Source organism: Gorilla gorilla, chromosome 1 (assembly GCF_029281585.2).
Source record: "Gorilla gorilla gorilla isolate KB3781 chromosome 1, NHGRI_mGorGor1-v2.1_pri, whole genome shotgun sequence".
NCBI classification, from domain to species: Eukaryota; Metazoa; Chordata; class Mammalia; order Primates; family Hominidae; genus Gorilla; species Gorilla gorilla.
Window position 1 is genome coordinate 162730225 of NC_073224.2, and position 19543 is coordinate 162749767.

At 36.9% G+C, this 19543-nt stretch overlaps 1 protein-coding gene and 1 long non-coding RNA gene across 4 annotated transcripts in view; one reads left to right on the top strand and one right to left on the bottom strand.

Annotated features, from left to right (window-relative positions):
* Positions 1-853: 853 nt before the first annotated feature.
* LOC134758014 (uncharacterized) lies at positions 854-6416 on the bottom strand. Of its 2 annotated transcripts, XR_010132705.1 has the most exons (4): positions 6186-6416; positions 5793-6065; positions 4832-5037; positions 854-4742 (listed from the first exon to the last, which is right to left on the bottom strand). It is a non-coding gene; the product is annotated as an uncharacterized lncRNA (long non-coding RNA). The 2 variants fall into 2 exon arrangements; XR_010132700.1 differs by having other exon boundaries at positions 854-5037.
* The window catches only part of PIGK (phosphatidylinositol glycan anchor biosynthesis class K), a 129850-nt gene continuing 116608 nt past the window's right edge, over positions 6302-19543 (top strand). The window contains exons 1-4 of one of the 2 annotated variants that reach the window (XM_055368145.2): positions 6394-6530; positions 15379-15432; positions 18707-18844; positions 19135-19226. In XM_055368145.2, coding sequence (XP_055224120.1) covers positions 6438-6530; positions 15379-15432; positions 18707-18844; positions 19135-19226 — 377 coding nt within the window. In that variant the 5' untranslated portion in view covers positions 6394-6437. Of the gene's footprint in view, positions 6531-15378; positions 15433-18706; positions 18845-19134; positions 19227-19543 lie in introns of both variants that reach the window. The other variant, XM_004026005.5, reaches the window with a different exon arrangement.

Sequence of the window (19543 nt, forward strand, 5' to 3'; positions counted from 1 at the left end):
TGAGAAGAGTAAATATAAAGATGTCAGTTTCTATTAAACTTATTAATAGATTTTGTATAATCCCACTAAAAATCCAAGTAGCATTTCTTTTAACTTGAACAAATTTGTGTAAAATTTGGTTAGAAAATTTTCAGGTGAAATCAATAATTTTGTGAAAAATGCAATACAGTGAAATGGTTAGCCCTAATAGTTAAATATTAGGACATATTAAAAGCAACAATAATTAACATGGCACTGGCCTCAAAATAGTTGTGTAGAAGGAACAGAATACCTAGAAATACCGCCTTTTTTTTTTTTTTTTTGAGACAGTTTCGCTCTGTTGCCCAGGTTGGAGTGCAGTGGTGCGATCTTGGCTCACTGCAACCTCTGTCTCCCAGGTTCAAACAATTCTCGTGCCTCAGCCTCCCAAGTAGCTGGTATTTTAGGCATGTACCACCACGCCCAGCTAATTTTTGTATTTTTAGTAGAGATGGGGTTTCGCCATGTTGGCCAGGCTGATCTCAGAACTCCTGGTCTCATATGGTCCACCTGCTTCAGCTTCCCAGAGTGCTGGGATTACAGGCTGCACCCAGCTGAAATATTCTATTTCTTCTAACAATTTAATAAAGAAATATCACAAGGAAATGGGAAAGGTAAGGACTATGTACAAAATTTTTTGAATAACAATACTGATACAGAATCTGTGTCCCCACCCAAATCTCATGTGGGGTTGTGATCCCCAATGTTGGAGGTGGGGCCTTGTGGGAGGTGATTGGATCATGGGGGTGGATGAGTGGATTACTCATGAATGGTTTAGCACCATCTCCCTTGGTACTGTCCTCAGGACAGTGAGTTCTCCTGACATCTGGCCATTTAAAAAGTGTGTATCACCTCCCCCTTCTCTCACTGCTCTGGCCATGTGACGTACTGGCTCCCACTTTGCCCTCCACCATGATTGTAAGTTTCCTGAGGCTGCCCCAGAAGCTGAGAAGATGCTAGCATCATGCTTCCTATACAGCCTATGGAACCATGAGCCAATCAAACCTCTTTTCTTTACAAATTAGCCAGTCTCAGGTATTTTTTTACAGCAATGGGAGAACAGCCTAATACAAATACCAGTTTTGGTAAAAATAGTGGTAGATCATTATAGCAGTGGCCTCCTGGGAATCCTGTTTCCTGGTATCCTTGGGATCTGCAAGCTTGGAAACCTTGCATCCTTGGGCTTGGACACATCACAAAGTTTTGGGTGGTTTGTTATGTAGCAATAGACAATTCACGTATTACCTTATAGAACATACAGTAGCCCTCCCTATTTGTGGTTTTGCTTTCCATGATTTCAGTTAGCCATGGTCAACTGTGGTCTGGCAATAGGTAAGTATGGCAGATTTTGAGAGAGAGAGATCACATTCACATAAGATTTATACAGTATATTGTTATAACTGTTCAATTTTATTATTTTTGTAAATATCTTACTATGCCTAATTTATAAATTAAACTTTATCATAGATACATATATGTAGGAAAAAACATAGTACATATAGGGTTCAGCGCTATCTGTGATTTCAGGTATCCACTGGGGGGCTTGATATATATCCCCCTTGGATAAGGGGGACTCCTGTACCAAAATATATTCCAGATAGTTAAAGAGTTAAACATAAAATTAACACAAAATAAAACTAGTAAAAAATAAATATTAGAAATGTGCCACCCTCAGATGTTTGCATCGCTAGTTCTTTCTTGTCATTCAGGTCTCAGATTTCACACCACCTTTGCAGAGAGGTTTTCACTGACCACCTCACTGAAGTAGTGTCTCCCTCTCCCTTCAGTTTCTGTCATCTTACCTTATTTGTATCACCATGAGAATTTATTGTATTCATTTTTCTTTTTTCTTATTGACTGTTTTCCTTACTGGAATGTAAGGTTCGTGAGAGCAAGAACCTCCTATGTATTTCCAGCTACAATATCCTGGTATGTTATGTCAACTAAAGAAAAAAAAACAGGCTTTTAAATAATTAAAGTTAATTTTATTCAGAAGTCCTACTGAGTACTGCAACCTGGGAGAATCTTTCAAAGAGTTTGTTATATTGCTCCAAAGCATTGATTCACCCCATAGCTTAAACATAGGTGGTGGTTGCTCTGCATGTGTTAAGAAGTTACATCAAATGTGCTCAGAAATTACATTAATGATATGGTTTGGCTGTGTCCCCACTCAAATCTCATCTTGAATTGTAGCTCCCATAATCCCCATGTGTCAATGGTAGGACCCAGTGGGAGGTAATTTAATCATGGGGGCAAGTTTTTCCCCTGCTGGTCTCATGATAGTGAATAAATCTCAGGAAATCTGATGGTTTCATAAAGGGCAGTTCTTCCACACATGCTCTCTTGCCTTGCTGCCAGGTAAGATGTGCCTTTGCTCCTCCTTTGCCTTCTGTCACGATTGTGAGGCCTCCCCAGCCATGTGGAACTGAGTCCACTGAACCTCTTTTTCTTTATAAATTACCCAGTCTTGGCTATTTCTTCACAGCAGTATGAAAATGGACTAATACAGTAAATTGGTACTGAGGTAGTGGGGCTCTGCTATAAGGTTAATGGAAAATGTTGAAGCAACTTTGGAACGGGGTAACAGGCAGAGGCTGGAACAGTTTGGAGGGCTCAGAAGAAGACAGGAAAATGTGGGAAACTCTGGAACTTCCTAGAGACTTGGAGGGCTCAGAAGACAGAAAGATGTAGGAAAGTTTGGAACTTCCTAGAGACTTGTTGAATGGCTTTGATCAGAAGGCTAATAGGGATACGGACAAAGAAGTCCAGGCTGAGGTGGTGTCAGATGGAGATGAGGAACTTGTTGGGAAATGGAATAAAGGTCACTCTTGCTATGCTTTAGCAAAGAGACTGGTGGCATTTTGCCCCTGCCCTAGTTATCTGTGGAACTTTGAACTTTAGAGAGATGATTTAGGGTACCTGAGGGAAGAAATTTCTAAGTGGCAAAGCGTTCAAGAGGAAGCAGAGCATAAAAGGACAACTTGCAGCCTGATGACGTGATAGAAAAGAAAAACCCATTTTTTGGGGAGAAATTCAAGCCTGCTGCAGAAATTTGCATAAGTAACAAGAAGCCACATGTTAATCACCATGACAATGGGAAAAATGTCTCCAGGGCATGTAAGAGGGCTTCCTGGAAGTCCCTCTCATCACAAGCCAGGAGGCCAAAGAGGAAAAATGGGTTTTATGGGCTGGGCCCAGGGCCTTGCTGCTTTGTGCAGTCTCAGGCTGCTCACATGTGATATTGGGACTGTGGGTGCACGGAAGTCAAGAATTGAGGTTTGGGAATGCTGCCTAGATTTCAGAGGATGTATGGAAACACCCGGATGTTCAGGCAGAGGTGTGCTGCAGGGGCAGGGCCCTCATGCACGACCTCTGCTAAGGCAATGCAGAAGGGAAATGTGGGGTGGGATCCCCCACACAGAGTCCCCACTGGGGCAGTGCCTAGTGGAGCTGTGAGAAGAGGGCCACCATCCTCCAGATCCCAGGATGGTAGATCCACCAACAGCTTGCAGCGTATGCCTGGGAAAGCCAGAGACACTCAATGCCAGCCTGTTAAAGCAGCTGGGAAGGAGGCTATATCTTGCAAAGCCACAGGGGCAGAGCTGCCCAAGACCATGGCAACCTACCTCTTGTATCAGTGTGAACTGGATGTGAGACACGGAGTCAAAGCAGATCATTTTGGAGCTTTAAGATTTGACTGCCCTGCTGGATTTTGGACTTGCATGGGCCCTGTAGTCCCTTCATTTTGGCCTATTTCTCCCATTTGGAATGGGTGTATTTACCCAATGCTTGTACCCCTATTGTATTTAGGAAGTAACTTAACTTGCTTATGATTTTACAAGCTCATAGGCAGAAGGGACTTGCCTTGTCTCAGATGAGACTTTGGACTGTAGCCTTTTGAGTTAAAGATGAAATGAGTTAAGACTTTGGGGGACTGCTGGTAAGGCATGACTGCTTTTGAAATGTGAGGACAGGAGATTTTGGAGGGGCCGGGGTGGAATGATATGGTTTGGCTGTGTCCCAACCCAAATCTCATCTTGAATTGTAGCTCCCATAATCCCCAAGTGTCAAGGGAGGGACCTGATGGGAAGTAATTTAATTATGGGGTCAGTTACCCTCATGTTGTCATGGTAGTGAGTTCTCACGAGCTCTGATGGTTTTATTTATCTATTTATTTATTTTTATTTTATTTCTTTTTTTTTTTTTTTTTGAGACAAAGTCTGGCTCTGTTGCCCAGGCTGGAGTACAGTAGCGTGATCTTGGCTCACTGCAACCTCTGCCTCCCAGGTTCAAGCGATTCTCCTGCCTCAGCCTCCCTAGTAGCTGGTATTACAGGCATGTGCCCCCACACTGAGCTAATTTTGAAACATGGGGTTTTGCCATGTTGGCCAGGCTGGTCTTGAATGCCTGACCTCAGATGATCTGCCTGCCTCGGCCTCCCAAAGTGCTAGGATTACAGGTGTGAGCCACTGCGCCTGGCCTCTGATGGTTTTATAAAGGGTAGTTCCTCTGCACATGCTCTCTCACCTGCTGCCATGTAAGATGTGACTTTGCTCCTTCTTCATCTTCTACCATGATTGTGAGGCTTCCCCAGCCATGTGGAACTGTGAGTCCACTAAGCCTTTTTCTTTAGAAATTATGCAGTCTTGGGTATTTCTTCATAGCAGTATGAAAATGGGTTAATACAAGTAAAGTCTCATCAAAGTGTGGGTATGAAGTTACATCTGGTCATGAATTTGAGGCATAATCATTAATCTTGTCAGACATTATCTTATGTACAGGAAGAGGCAAGGGCTAGGATCACCGAACTTACCTTTTGTAAAAATTCAGTGATTCAGGCAAGAGATGTGCAAACCTGTTCCCTATCCTGCTTATGATCTTCAAGGCATTCTTCCACAAGGCTGCTCACAGTCAATGAGTCAGGGGCTTTGTGAAATATTGCTGGCAAAGGAGCAGAATGAGCAAATGGCTTCTTATCTTTGCTACTTTGTTTCATAATCATCAGCATCCAATAGATATCTGTTGAATTAATGAATACATGGAAGATATTCTGGCAGTGTATTTACTTTCTAGGATTCACATAATGGAAAACCTAAATTTGACTACATAGCATGAAACCTCTCACAAAGTGCAATAGCAAAAGAAACAAATAAAAGGAAAAGAGAGACAAGAGAATGGGAAAAGCAATAGCATAAAATATGGCAAAGGCTAATGTTACTTATTTATAAATATATTATTCAAATTCATATGCAAAACATAAATATATAAACAAAGAATTTACATCAGAGGACACAGAGATAGTTTAGAAACACAAGAAGGACATCAGGTCTTGATAGTAACCAAAGAATTATAAGTATAGTTACCTAGGGGTAACATTTCATACCAAAGAATTTAAAGGAAAAAAAATGGTATGGTTTGGTGTTGTGTATTCTGATAGTGCTGTAAGCTTGTTCATTTTGGAAAGCAACATCATTTATAGTTATTAAAATGTTTTGGAATATTTTGACCCCAAATTCCTAGTTCAGGAAAATTATACAAACAAAATAATTCAACAGACTTAAAAAGCCAAACACACAAAAGATACTCTTTACAATATTATTTTCATAGTAAAACTTAAAAACTTTGCATTGTGCAGCAGAGGGACAATTACTTCGGCTGAGGCATCAATAATGGATGGAATTTTATCTCACCATTAAATGTTAAAATTGTGAGGAAGCAGCGTGGAAACGTTTATGTCATACTAGATGAAATGAATAAATTAAAACTGAACTCACATAATAAAGAGAATGGTGGACCGTACATATACACGAGCTGTGTCTCTTCCAGATAGGCTTTAGTTCCATAATTACAGAAGATACTCAAGAAACAAAAACGTAACTAGCTTCCCATGTTAATCCTTTCACCAGGTAGTAGACCCCAAGCCTCTAAATTGCAGCGCCCACCCACATTTTCCATGTATAGTTTATCCAATTAACCATCTTTTTGTGCCAAAACGCTTGTTCTTCCCACCACATCCAGCTTCATATTTTCAAAGAATTGGCAGCACTCTGCAAAAAAAAAAAAATAAATAAAATAAATAAATAAATAAATAAATAAAATAAAGAAATAAGGGAACAGAGAAATAAGTTTTTAAAGTTTAAGGAGTTACGGGTTTTTCCTCCGCTCACCTTTCAATTTCTTTTCTTAAATGTTATACCTATTTTACAACCTCCAAACTGAAAATGCAGTTAAAAATAAAAAGGGTCAGTATCCTGCGTCTACCTTGTCCCGGACTCTCGAGCTCCACAAAACCGCACAGTTCTAAAGCCGGACCAGAGGGCCACCTCGAAGAGGCGCGGATGGTGTCGCAAAAACCCGCGGCGCTACTTTACGGCACTGCCTCCGCCCCTTCAGGTGCGGGAAGTCTGAAGCCGGTAAACATGGCCGTCACCGACAGCCTCAGCCGGGCTGCGACTGTCTTGGCAGCTGTGTTGCTCTTGTCCTTCGGCAGCGTGGCCGCTAGTCATATCGAGGTAGGAGTCTGGCTCATTTGACCACAGAGCCCCGGGAGGCCGGCTGTGTCGTGGCTGTGAGCCCTCCAGCAGATGTCCGATACACAGCAGCTGAGGGAAGCCCCCTGGAGTCAATCAGCCTCTGACCCAGGCTGGGTTTGAGGAGGGTGTCACTGGGCACGGGTTAGGACAGTGTTGGTCTGTTTCAGCGTTTTAAAACGATGAATTGAGATAATCAAACCCTCGGAGACAGAGGAGGACCTGATCCTTTGCTCCTACATGTGTGCAGTTCTTAGGTGAAATACGAGCAAGAGGCTCGTGAAATGTCAGTGTGCAGCAACTGCTTTCCTACTACTCAACTGCAGCCCTCTGTTTTGATAGGAGTCAGACGGAACTGGAGAGATGAGAGCAATTTTAAGAATCCAGATAATAGAATTTAGTGATAATTAGAACATGGGATAAATATAAGTGTTTATTAAAACTCTCAAGTTTCTGGCTTAGGGGCAACACGTCTGGGTTAAGAAATGGAAGAGAAAAGGGGTGCTTAGTTTTATCCTGGGCTCCTCCAGCTTCCCATTTTTAAACGTGGACACAGGATGTTCTGGTGCTCTATAATGCTTTCACTATTCACCATACTCTGATGATTCCTCAGTCCCGGTCTACAATCTAGATGTCTGGTATCTTTTTCAGGCCTGCATATCCAGCTGACTAAGAATCCGGGATAATCAGGAGACATTTGAAAATCCGTGTGCAAAGTTTTATCTTCTGCTTATCCTACATCCTCTTAAAAAGACACTGAAAAACTAAGCACCCCTTTTCTCCTCCATTTCTCAACCAGATGTGCTGCTCCTAAGCTAGAAACCTGAGAGTCTTAATCTCTTTATCCCATATTCTAATTATCACTAAATTTTGTGATCTGAGTTCTTAAAATTGCCCTCACCTCTCCAGTTCCACTGACTTAATTCAGGCTGTGATCACTTCTTGTCCAGACTCTTGCGATTACTTTATCTTGTTTTCCATAGGCCTCCATACTCCCTCAGTTTGGTGCTAGATTCGTCTACACGAAATGTAAGCCTGATCAGGTTATTCTTCTGATGAAATCTTTTAAATATTTATTCATTGCATACAGAATAAAGTCTAAACGTTATGACCTGGTGCTTGCCTACTTTTCCAGTGTTCCATATTGGAACCTCTTCTCCCCACCACCTGGGCACCTTGAGCTTAGACCAGTGGACTCCAAACTTTTTGAATACACACCCTATCAGTTAAAAAAAGATATTGAGCATGAACTTCATATATATTTATGAATTACTGTTAATTTATATATTTGATGTTTATATAGCATAATTTTTAGAGAACATAAATATGAGTGAATAGAAGTTCTGTTTCCTTCCTTTATTCTAATTTTGACTGCTTCATCTTGGATACTATTACTGTTTTTTGTAGTTACATAATTGCTGTGCTTTTTCACATTACAATATTTTATACATTGTGTTTCCTCTGTTCATGTGCTAAGATACAGTAAAGGCATAACCTCTGTAGAACGTTTCCCTATCTCTTACCTTTGCCTTTACTCTTGTAATTCGTACACTTGATACAGCACTCATTTACTATAACCCGTGTATGCTTTGTACTGTTATTCCATCATATCTCACTTAGAGATAGGAGCAACAGTTTCCTAAATGTTTTGCCTTGAGTCGTTGTTTTTTCCTTTCAATCTGTTCTCCAAATTGAAGCCAGAGTAACTTTTAAAAATGCAGTTCCAATCATGTCACCCAGGGACCTTGATGTTGCTCAAAAGATCACCTTAATGTTGCTCTAAACTCTCCACCATGACCCACAAACAAAAACCCTGCATATTTTTTGGGCCCTGACTACACTTCAAATTTTTTCTTTCTCTTTCAAACTTCTAGTTAGGCTAACTTTCTTTCAGTTTCTCAAAACCTTTAAGCTTTTTCTCACATTAGAGCTGTCTCCCCTCTGTCTGGAATTGTAGTTCCTCTTTTCTTCATCTTTTGGATTTTAACCGAACAGTCACTTCTTTAGGAAAACTTTCCTGACCAGGTCAGGTCCCTCTGTTGTACTCATTATATTGTGTGTCTTTCCTTATCTGTTAAATGTATATCTATCCAATTAGATAGTAACCTATTCGAAGGCAGTACTATGGCTATTTTTGCCCAGCCTTGTATTTGGAGCACTCAGGGCAGTGACTGGCATGTTGCCCAATGAGTGTGATGAATTAATGAATGTAATAATTATAGTGTAATGTGTTTGCATGCTCCTCTTTATTGAACTCTGGATTCTTGAGAGAAAGCAGCATGCTTTTTAGTGATTTTTGTATCACTATATATTAATGGTATCTGGCACATAATAGGTGCTGCATTTACTGTATGTAGAATGGATAACTTTATAATGACTGTATTGTCTAGACAACCACAAAAAAGTTTTGCCATCTAAATTTTTTCACTAAGGTCTGAAAGAAGTAAGAACTTTGGAGGTGGAAGGCACATTAGAGACATGAGGATAGTCAAGTCTAAAGAGCTAAATGACTTACCCCAATTTCACAGCCAGTTGTGAGATAGGACCTGCATTTTAGCTTAGGTCTTTGAATTCCCAAATCAATGCTTAACCACTGTAGCACATTGCTTTCTTTAACATCCAGGCAGCTGTTGAGTTTGGAGGGGGGAAGACACACACACACACACACCCACACACACACATGCCACACACACACTTTTTGTTCAGGTTATTATTCTATATTTATCATGTCAATAATTTATCAGAAACAATGCTTAACAATAGACAACCCGTTATAGTTTCATTTAATGTGAAATACTATGTTATTGCCTTGCTAAATTAAGTGTATTTTATCCTAGCCATAGTAATTTCAGAGATCAGTTTTTTCCATCTCTATTGGTAGTTAACGTAAGATTTAACTTGTATTACTACAGCAAATGATATTCTAATGAAAATTGATATTCTTGAGGGTTACATGTACACTCTAAAATCTGTTAATGATATTTCACAAATCTCCAGAAATAGATACGTTACTTTCTGACCAATGTTGTATTCTCTTTAAGTGATGCCTCTCTTTTTGTAATATATATATTTTAATTGGCACAATAATTGTACATATTTATGGGGTATATAGTGTGATACTTTGAGACATATTCAATATGAAATGATCAAATCAGAGTAATCAGCATATCTGTCACCTCAAAACTTTATCATTTCTTTGTGTTGATAATATTCAAAATGTTAGAAAAGAGTTCTAGGTAGTTGAGAAAATATAATAAATTATTGTTTACTATAGTTACTCTAAAGTGCTATAGAAGGCTAGAACTTATTCCTGCTCTCTGTAATTTTGTATCTGTTAACGAATGTCTCTCTGTACTCCCCCCGTCACCTTCCTATTCTTCCCAGCCTCTATTCTACTCTATTTCCATGAGATCAAGTTTTTAAAAATGTCCATATCTGGGTGATATTTAAATTAAAAAATTTAAATTTCTGTGCCTGACTTATTTCACTTAATGTAATTTCCTCCGGGCTCATCCATGTACCTGTTTATGATAGGATTTTATTCTTTTTATGGATGAATAATACTCCATTTTATATATACACGTGTGCGCACGCACACACACACATTTGCTTTATCCATTCATCTACTGATAGACACTCAGGTTGATGCTATATCTTGGCTATTGTGAATAGTGCTGCAATAAATATGGAGTGTAGATATCTCTTTGGCCTACTGGTTTCCTTTCCTTTGAATATATGCCCAGTAGTGGAATTGCTGGATCATATGGTAGTTTTATTTTGAGTGTTTTGAGGAGCTTCCATACTGTTCACTATAGTGGCTATACTAATTTACATTCCCACCAGCAGTGTATAAGAATTCCCAATTCCCTTTTGTCTACATCTTAACTAGCATTTGTTATTTTTTGTCTTTTTGATAATAGGCACTAAGATGATATCTCATTGTGGTTTTGGTTTGCATATCCGTGGTGATTAGTGATATTGAGCATTTTTTCATATACTTGTGGGCCATTTGTATGTCTTTTGAGAAATATCTATTCAGATCCTTTGCTCATTTTTAATTAGATTATTTGTTTTTTTTTGCTGTTAGCATCAGTTTGAGTTCCTTGTATATTTTGGATGTTAATCCCTTATTGGATGAATAGTTTGCAAATATTTCAGGATTGCTTTTCTATTTCTGTGAAGAATATCATTGGTATTTTGATAGAGATTGCATTGAACTGTAGATCACTTTAGGTGATGTGGTCATTTTAACAATACAGTATTTATTCTTCCAATTCAATGCATGGAAGCATTTTCATCTTTTTGTGTTCTCTTCATTTTCCATCAATATTTTGTAGTTTTCATTGTAGAGATTTTTCACTTCTTGGTTAAATTTATTCCTAGGTGTTTAATTTTTCTGTAGTTATTGTAAGTGGGATTGCATTCCTGATTTTTCTTCAACTAGTTCATTATTGGTATATAGAAACGCCATTGATTTTTGTCTATTGATTTTTGAGTCTTGCAACTTTACTGAATTAGTCTTATCAGTTCTAAGAGTTTTTTTGTGGAGTGTTTAGGTTTTTCTAAATATAAGATCATGTTGTTTGTGAACAAGGACAGTTTGACTTCCTCCTTTTCTGTTGGGATGCCTTTTATTTCTTTCTCTTGATTAATTGTTCTGGCTAGAACTTCCAGCGGTATGTTGAATAAGAGTGGTGAGAGTGGGTATCCTTGTCTTGTTCTAGTTCTTAAAGGGAAAGATTTCAACTTTTCCCTGTTCAATATGATGTTGGATGTGGGTTTTCATAGATGGCCTTTTTGTGTTTTGGTGTGTTCCTTCTATACCCAATTTGTTGAGAGTTTTTATCGTGAGGGGATGTTGAATTTTATCAAATGCTCTTTCTGTGTCTACTGAGACAGTCATATGTTTTTTGTCCTTCATTTTGTTGATGTGATACATCATGTATATTGATTTGCAATTAACACTACTCTATCGTGGTGTATTATCTTTTTGTTGTGCTGTTGGATTCAGTTTGCTAGTATTTTGTTGAAGATTTTTGCATCTATGTTCATCACGGGTATTGGCCTGTAGTTTCCTTTTTTTTGTTGTATGCTTGTTTTCTGATTTTGTTGTCAGGGTAATGCTGGCCTCATAAAACAAATTGGGAAGAATTCCTTCTTCTTCAATTTTTTTGGGATAGTTTGAGAAGAATTGGTGTTAGTTCTTTAAAAGTTTGGTAGAATTCAGCAGTGAAGCCATCCCGTTCTGGGCTTTTCTTCATTGAGGGACTTTTATTACTGCTTCAAGCGCATTACTCAGCCTCAGTCCATTCAGGTTTCTATTTCTTTCTGGTTCAGTCATGGTAGCTTGTATGTGTTCAGGAATTTATCCATTTCTTCTAGGTTTTCCAGTGTATTTGTGTATAGTTGTTTATAATAGTCTCTAGTGATTCTTTGTACTTCCGTGGTATCCATTTGTAATATCTCCTTTTTTGTTTCTGAATATATTTATTTGGGTCTTCTCTTTTTCTTAGTTTGGCTAAAGGTTTGTTGATATTGTTTATTTTTTTAAAGAGCCAGCTTTTTGCTTCATTGACTTTTTTTGTATTTTTTAACTCTCTTTTTTTAATTTCTGCTCTGATCTGTATTATTTCTTTTCTTATTTTGTGTTTGGTCTGTTCTTCTCTAGTACCTTGAGATGTGTTATTAGGTTAAATCTTTGTACTTTTTGATGTAGGCAATTATTGCAATAAACCTACCTTTTAGTACTGTTTTGCTGTATCTCATAGGTTTTGTTATGTTGTGTTTCTATTTTCATGTATTAAAGGAAATTTTTAATTTTCTTATTAATTTCTTCCTTGACCCATTGGTTGTTCAGGAGCGTGTTGTTTAATTTTCATATATTTGAACATTTTCCAAAATTTGTCATGTTAATTGATTGCTAGTTCTTTTCTATTGTAGTCAGAAGAGATTTTTGACATAATTTTGATTTTTACAAATTCACTGAGGCTTGTTTTGTGCCTACCACGTGGTCAGTCTGTCCTGGAGAATGTTCCACGTGCTGACAAGAAGAATGTGTAATCTGCCATTGTTGGAAGAAATGTTCTGTAAATATCTGTTAGTTCTGTTTGCCTGTAATCCCAGCACTTTGGGAGGCTGAGGTGAGCAGATCACTTGAGGTCAGGAGTTCGAGACCAACCTGGCCAACATGGTGAAACCCTGTCTCTACCAAAAATACAAAAATTAGCTGGGTGTGGTGATGCACACCTGTAGTCCCAGCTCCTCAGGAGGCTGAGGCAGGAGAATCGCTTGAATCTAGGAGGTGGAGGTTGCAGTGAGGCAAGATCATGCTACTGCACTCCAGCCTGGGTGACAGAATGAGACTCCATCTCAAAAATAAAATAAATTCAATGTTTCCTTGTTGATTTTCTGTCCAGATGATCTGTCCAATGGAGAGTGGAGTGTTGAAGTCCCCACCTAGTATTGTATTGTGATCTCTTCTCTCCCTTTAGATCTAATAACATTTGATTTATACATCTGGGTGCTCCAGTGTTGGGTGCATACATACTTATAATTGTATGCTCTCTTGCTGAATTGATTCCTTTATCGTTGTATAGTGACCTTTGTCTCTTTTTTATAGTTTTTGATTTAAAGTCTTTTATCTGATCTAAGTACAGCTACTCCTGCTCCCTTTTGTTTTCCATTTGTGTGGAATGTCCTTTTTCATTCATTCACTTTGTCTATGCGTGTTTATAGGTGAAGTGAGTTTCTTGTAGGCAGCATATACAATACTTGGGTGTTTACACTTGTGTGTGTGCTTGTGCACACAGGTACAGATGTGTGTACAAGTTGAAGTTTAAATTTATTCTCCCTGAAATTTTCTTGTTAGCTCAAAATTAAAGCTGTTAATGTTTTTCAGGCTAGTAGTATGTTCCAGTCACTATTCCTACATTCTCTGAGTCAGATAATATTATTACTGTTTTATAGATGGAGATTTGGAGGCACAGAAAAGTTAAAGAACTTTCCTGTTTATACACCTAGTAAGTAATAGAGCCCAGATTTGAACCTAGACATTCTGACAGGTCTAGTAATTAATGTTTGGGAGCTGATCTGAGGTCAGTATGGCTTATATCCACTATTATTTTAATATATAATCAAAATCATGTTCATTAGGTGTCAGGATGGTGTTAGAAAATTTTAGTGTCTTGAGATGGCAAATATAATTTAGACTTACTTTAATAGATTGGTGAAGTGGTCCCTGGCAGAATGCTAGAGGATGTGCTCAATCAGCTATATTGGTGAGTTCAAATAAAGTACCTAGAACATAGTAAGAATGGATACTGAATGAAATTTTTAACAGGAAGCATATTAACTTATGTGTAGAATGAAGACATGAAATAAGTCATTCACAATTACAGGACTGAATGGAAAATTAGAAGCATATGAAGAAGACCTGTCTGTGTTTGAGATAAAATGTTTAAAAGCAATCAGGCCCCTCTCTCTTTCAATTATATCTCCCAGAAAAAAAAAAAAAAAGAAAGAAAGAAACCTCAGCAATCTTTATGGGTGTTGTAGCACATTTGTCTGATCTTTAATTTTTAATATTGTGACCAGTATTAAAGAATTGGTTAACATAATTGCAGAGATTTTAGAGAATCAACTGAGATGACTATTAAATGATTAAAGGATTAAAAAGATGTCTGTGAGAAGTTCAAAGAGTGATAGTTTTGTTTTTGTTGAGGATGTAGGGAGATTATATCTCACAAGCAATTCACGAGGATAAAAATTTTCTGTATGGCATTACTAAAAGTGAAATATTAATCTTTGGTTAAATTCCTGGCATATACATTTTTACCTTGCCTTCTCACTGTAGAGAGTGATCACTTTAATAGAGGAATTATCAGAGTTCAACCTAAAAGGAGATTTTGAAAGTTACAACTTTATAGTACAACCTTTATGTAATACCTTCTTACCATATTCTGAACCTATCAACCATGCGGTTTCAGTTTTCCATAGGTGACTCTTGATTTGTTCACCAACAGTAAAGGCGTTTGGACCATGGATTCATTAATTCAAAAAATATTTATTAAAAACCCACTATATGCCAAAGTTACTTGGAATACATCGTTGAATATAACTGATGAAAGCCCCTGCCTTACTGAAGCTTACATTGTTTTGGGAAAGACAGACGATTAATACACATAATAAATAAGTTAATTATATATATAATGTAAGAAGATGATAAACACAGTAGAAAAAATAAATTATAGTAAGAAAAATGGTGGGGCGAGGTTGCAGTTTTAAATAATAGCCTTGTTAAATGTTGAACAAGCAGATTGTACGTTCTTAATTGAACATACATTCTACTTTCTTAATAATTCTCAGGGTATGGGAAATAGAAAGATATGAGTTATATAGTAAGTATGCTTTCATTTGAGTAATGCTAAATAATATTTTAAAGCAGAAGCTCTTGCACATATACCTTATAGTTCTCTAAAAGAGCCCTGTGATGTAGGATTGGCATTGCTTTCATTTTGCACATGAAGAAACTGAGTCTCCAGGGAGGTTAAGTATCTTAATCAAGGTCACTCTGTTTAATTGGTGTCTAAGCCAAAAATGAAATCCAGTTCTCCAGATTTCCAGTTCAGGACTTTTGTCCTTATAGTGTCTTAAGCAATAAGCTCTTTTGATTCTTTGTGTGGTCCATAATGACAAATACTGGAATCTTCATAAACTTACGTAAGATGATGGTTATTACAACTGTAAAAACTACACGAATCTCAACTGTCCATTATCAGTCTTTATTCTGAGAAATTGTGCCTTTTTCTTCTATTTGTTTTGCTTTATGTAGGATCAAGCAGAACAATTCTTTAGAAGTGGCCATACAAACAACTGGGCTGTTCTGGTAAGTATACTGTAAAAGTATACCTTGCTGTTCACATTAGATATGTATCTGAGAAATTTGTGTGAATCAAATTTTTGAAAATACAATTTATTTTTTTACATTTTATATCAGAAATTCTTTATTTTGATTTGGCTATATTTTAAATTGACCACATCAACTATAATACTCTAGTAATATTCTTTGTCCTCAGAATATCTGTCAAGTGGTGATCTGAAAATAAATGTAAGAATAAATTAGGAATGCTATTGTTAAAGGAAACATTTTATAAGAGGTAGAAATATTTTAATGCTGGAAACTACTAATTGCATCTGTTATTTATAGTATTAGTTGATAGATACTTTCTATTTACACTTTTTAAAATTTTTTCAGTTGTTTTTTCTCCTTATAAAAATAATAAATGACCACGGTAGAAGTTCAAGTTATACAGAAAAGTTTAAAGAAGGCAGACTAATTTTGTTTTGTGAATTTCACCTCAATTAAAGAAGACAGGGAAAATGGCTTCAAGTCCCGCATCCCAGAGTTAATATTTTGGTGAGCATTGTTCAAGCCCTTTCCCTCTTCATATATAAACATAAAGATATATAGATATATGATTTTATATAATTGGGATCATATTATACCTGCTATTTTGCAACCCTTTAGTGTTATCTTAGGGATCTTTCCCTGCCAGTAGGTATGGAGATATATAATCTTTTCCAAAAGCTGTATTTTCTTCCGTTTTGTGAATGTACTGTAACCTCCCGTTTATGGGCATTTAGAATCTAAATTTTTTGTTATTGTAAACAGGGCTGTGTTGAAGATTCTTATACACATAACTGTGACCTGACTGATTTTCTCTTTAGGATAAATTCCTAAGTGTAAGAATGTGAAGTCATGGAGCATGATTGCCTCCAGAAAGACTGTGGCTCTTTTTCTAAATTCAAGTCAGCTATGTATTCTTAATTTTTATCTTAACTTTTTGACTGCTGGTCAACACATTACATTTTGTTTTAATTTGCATTGTTTTGATTTTTAGTAAGCCCTGCTTATTGGCCTTTTTTTTTTCTTCTGCCTTTTGCCCAACCTTAGTGTGAATTACCATCTTTAATTTTTCTGGATTCAGAAATTTGTAGTTTTAATTCCTCAAACAGAATTCACATAATCAAATTTGTTTTTCCTATGCTTGGAAAATATTTGGATAATAGTTTCATTACTGGAGTTTCATTTAATGGCATTTATATGATTAGAAAATATAATGTTTGACTTAATGAAAAAACATGTACAAGGATTGGACTGGAAGAAACAATGGGGAAATAGAGAATAGGTTCAAAGAGGCAGGAAAGGAAGCTGATTTTGTGAAAAAGGGAGCAGAGAATGTACCGCATCTCAAAGCCAGTAATGCATGTTGGAAAAGGAAGAAAACTGGGGATTATAAATGGTAAGAACATAGTGGGAATGTAAAGGAGATGGATAGAGGAATTCAGCTTAAAGTGCAGAATAAACATGCAAGACTATAATTAACTTACCGACGCCAAACGAATGTTTGAGGCTTTGTAAATTTGAGAATCATTTGACAAAAACATTTGATAAAAATATAGATAATGAATTATCTATACATTCCTATAAGTAAATAGGGTGATTACAGGTTCTATACTTGTTTGTTTTAAATATAATAGCATTGTGATTAAATAGGACAGTGTAACATGGGTTCATGTCTCATTTTCTTGTTCTTCAAGAAAAAAACCTCTTATATATGCTACCCTTCACAAGAAATTTTTCTGAAGTTACTGAGAAAAGACTGCTAAAGATAAGGAGAGAGTATTTCAATGCCTACTTAAAAGTAAGGAGAACTATTGGGAGCCAGGTCATCATCTACCAATTTGACAGGGTAAACTTTTTCTACAGGAAACTAGGAGCCCCTCCATGTTCAAGAGGCAATAACTGCCTATGTGCAGGCCACCAATTGCAAAGGGCTTATCTTTTGGAACTAAAATACTGTTAGATTATACTGACACACATATGAAAGCCTTCCTTGCTCTGGGAAACCTCTAACCAAACCTCTCTTCAATTTTAGTAACCTGGTAAAAAATAAAAGATGAAAAAGAAACATTACTGAGCATTGTATTACAACTACAGTTTTCTTTTTTTTGTCCAATATTTTACATATTAGTATAGTGAAACTTTAATAAATTATACTTTATTTTTTAAAATTAAAAAGGGAGTTTTTGGAGATGAGGTCTTACACTGTCTCCCAGGCTGGAGTGCAGTGGTGTGATCATAGCTCACTGTAGCCCTGAACTCCTGGGCTCAAGTGATCCTCTCACGTCAGCTTCCCAAGTAGCTAGAACTACAACCACAAACTACCACTCCTTGCTAAATTTTACATTTTTTTTTGTAGAGATGGGGGTCTCATTGTGTTGCCTAGGCCGTTCTTTAACTCCTAACCTCAAGTGATCCTTCCATCTTGGCCTCCCAAACTGCTAGGATTATAGGTGTAAGCTACTGTGTCCAGCTAGAATTTTATGATATTTTTGATATATGGAATTTTATATTTTTATATAGTCAAAAATTTAGTCTTTTCCTGATTGGATTCTAGGTTGAAAACTTAATTTAAAAAAACCATGTAGTTCCTTTCTGTTCATCAGGGGCAAGAACACCTATGCTGTTCTCAAAATTGTCATTATACCTGCTAAAGGCACAGGCATGTGATAGAAGCCGGGATTGTACTTGGTAGATATATTACCAAGTGACCCCAATCTATATTTATCTACCTTTGAATGGGTTCTCAACAACACTTAACTTTTTTGAGGCATGGAATTAGATTTTCCTAGCACCTTTAATATAATTCTTAGGAATTTTTTTAAACTATAAAACTTGGTTGGATTGTTTTTAATTTTCTCTTGAGTTCAATAGCTTCTTTATAATGCACTCTCTTATGTACATTTACAACTGTTTTATATGTTATGTTTTATCCTGTGTCCTACATTTCTCACAATAAAGGAAGCAATGTGGAATGAAACAAATATTGTATAACCCTATGTAGCTAATTTTCTTCTCTATTCTGTGAAGAAATTATGGGCATTGTCTTTGATTCTAAAGAATTTAATTTTTTAGAAATAGGAATGTTACTGAGTCACAGAAATTGTGATAACTAAGTTGGTTCAGTATTTGATTAAATTTCCCAAAGATATGCTTCCTCTTAAGCTGAATGGTTTTTTAAAATCTAATACTAGTTATGAAAGACTTCTCTTTGGAGCGATTAGTTTTACTGACAATTCTTTTTTTGTTGAGACAGAGTCTTGTTCTGTCGCCAAGGCTGGAGTGCAGTGGTGCCATCTCCACTCCCTGCAACCTCCACCTCCCAGGTTTAAGTGATTCTCATGCCTCAGCCTCCCAAGTAGCTGGAACTACAGGTGCACGCCACCACACCTGGGTAATTTTTGTATTTTTAGTAGAGGTGGGGTTTTGCCATGTTGGCCAGGCTGGTCTCGAACTCCAGGACCCAAGTGATCTTCCCGCCTGGGCTTCCCAAAGTGTTGGTATTACAGGCATGAGCCACTGTGCCTGGCCTTTACTGACAATTTTTTGTGTTTGCTGTTTTAAAGCCTGAATTATGGCATACTGTTTCTTAGAGATCTCTGTATCCTACTTAAAGAAAAATACTCTGCAGCTCCATGGTTAGCCTTGATGCATAAAAATTGTGTTTTTGTTTTAATACTTCAGGTGTGTACATCCCGATTCTGGTTTAATTATCGACATGTTGCAAATACCCTTTCTGTTTATAGAAGTGTCAAGAGGCTAGGTATTCCTGACAGGTAAGAAGCCTTAATAAAGCTTAACCTTGAACTTCAGTGAAAATAACCCTTAGATAATTGTTATTATATTTGTATTTTGTGTTACTTTTGAAAAAGGTAAAAAAAAAAAATCTGATTTGAAGATTTTTTGTTGTTGTCATTAGAGCATACTACCATGTATAAATTAGATGCTACTTAAGACCATAATGACAAATTATATAAAAGAACAAATGCTAAGGTAAAAAGATTGGATAAAATATAATTATTTAGTGTAATGTATTTAATTAGTAAATGGCTCAGTCAGGGTTTTTAATTGCAGATAATGGAGTGCAATTCTG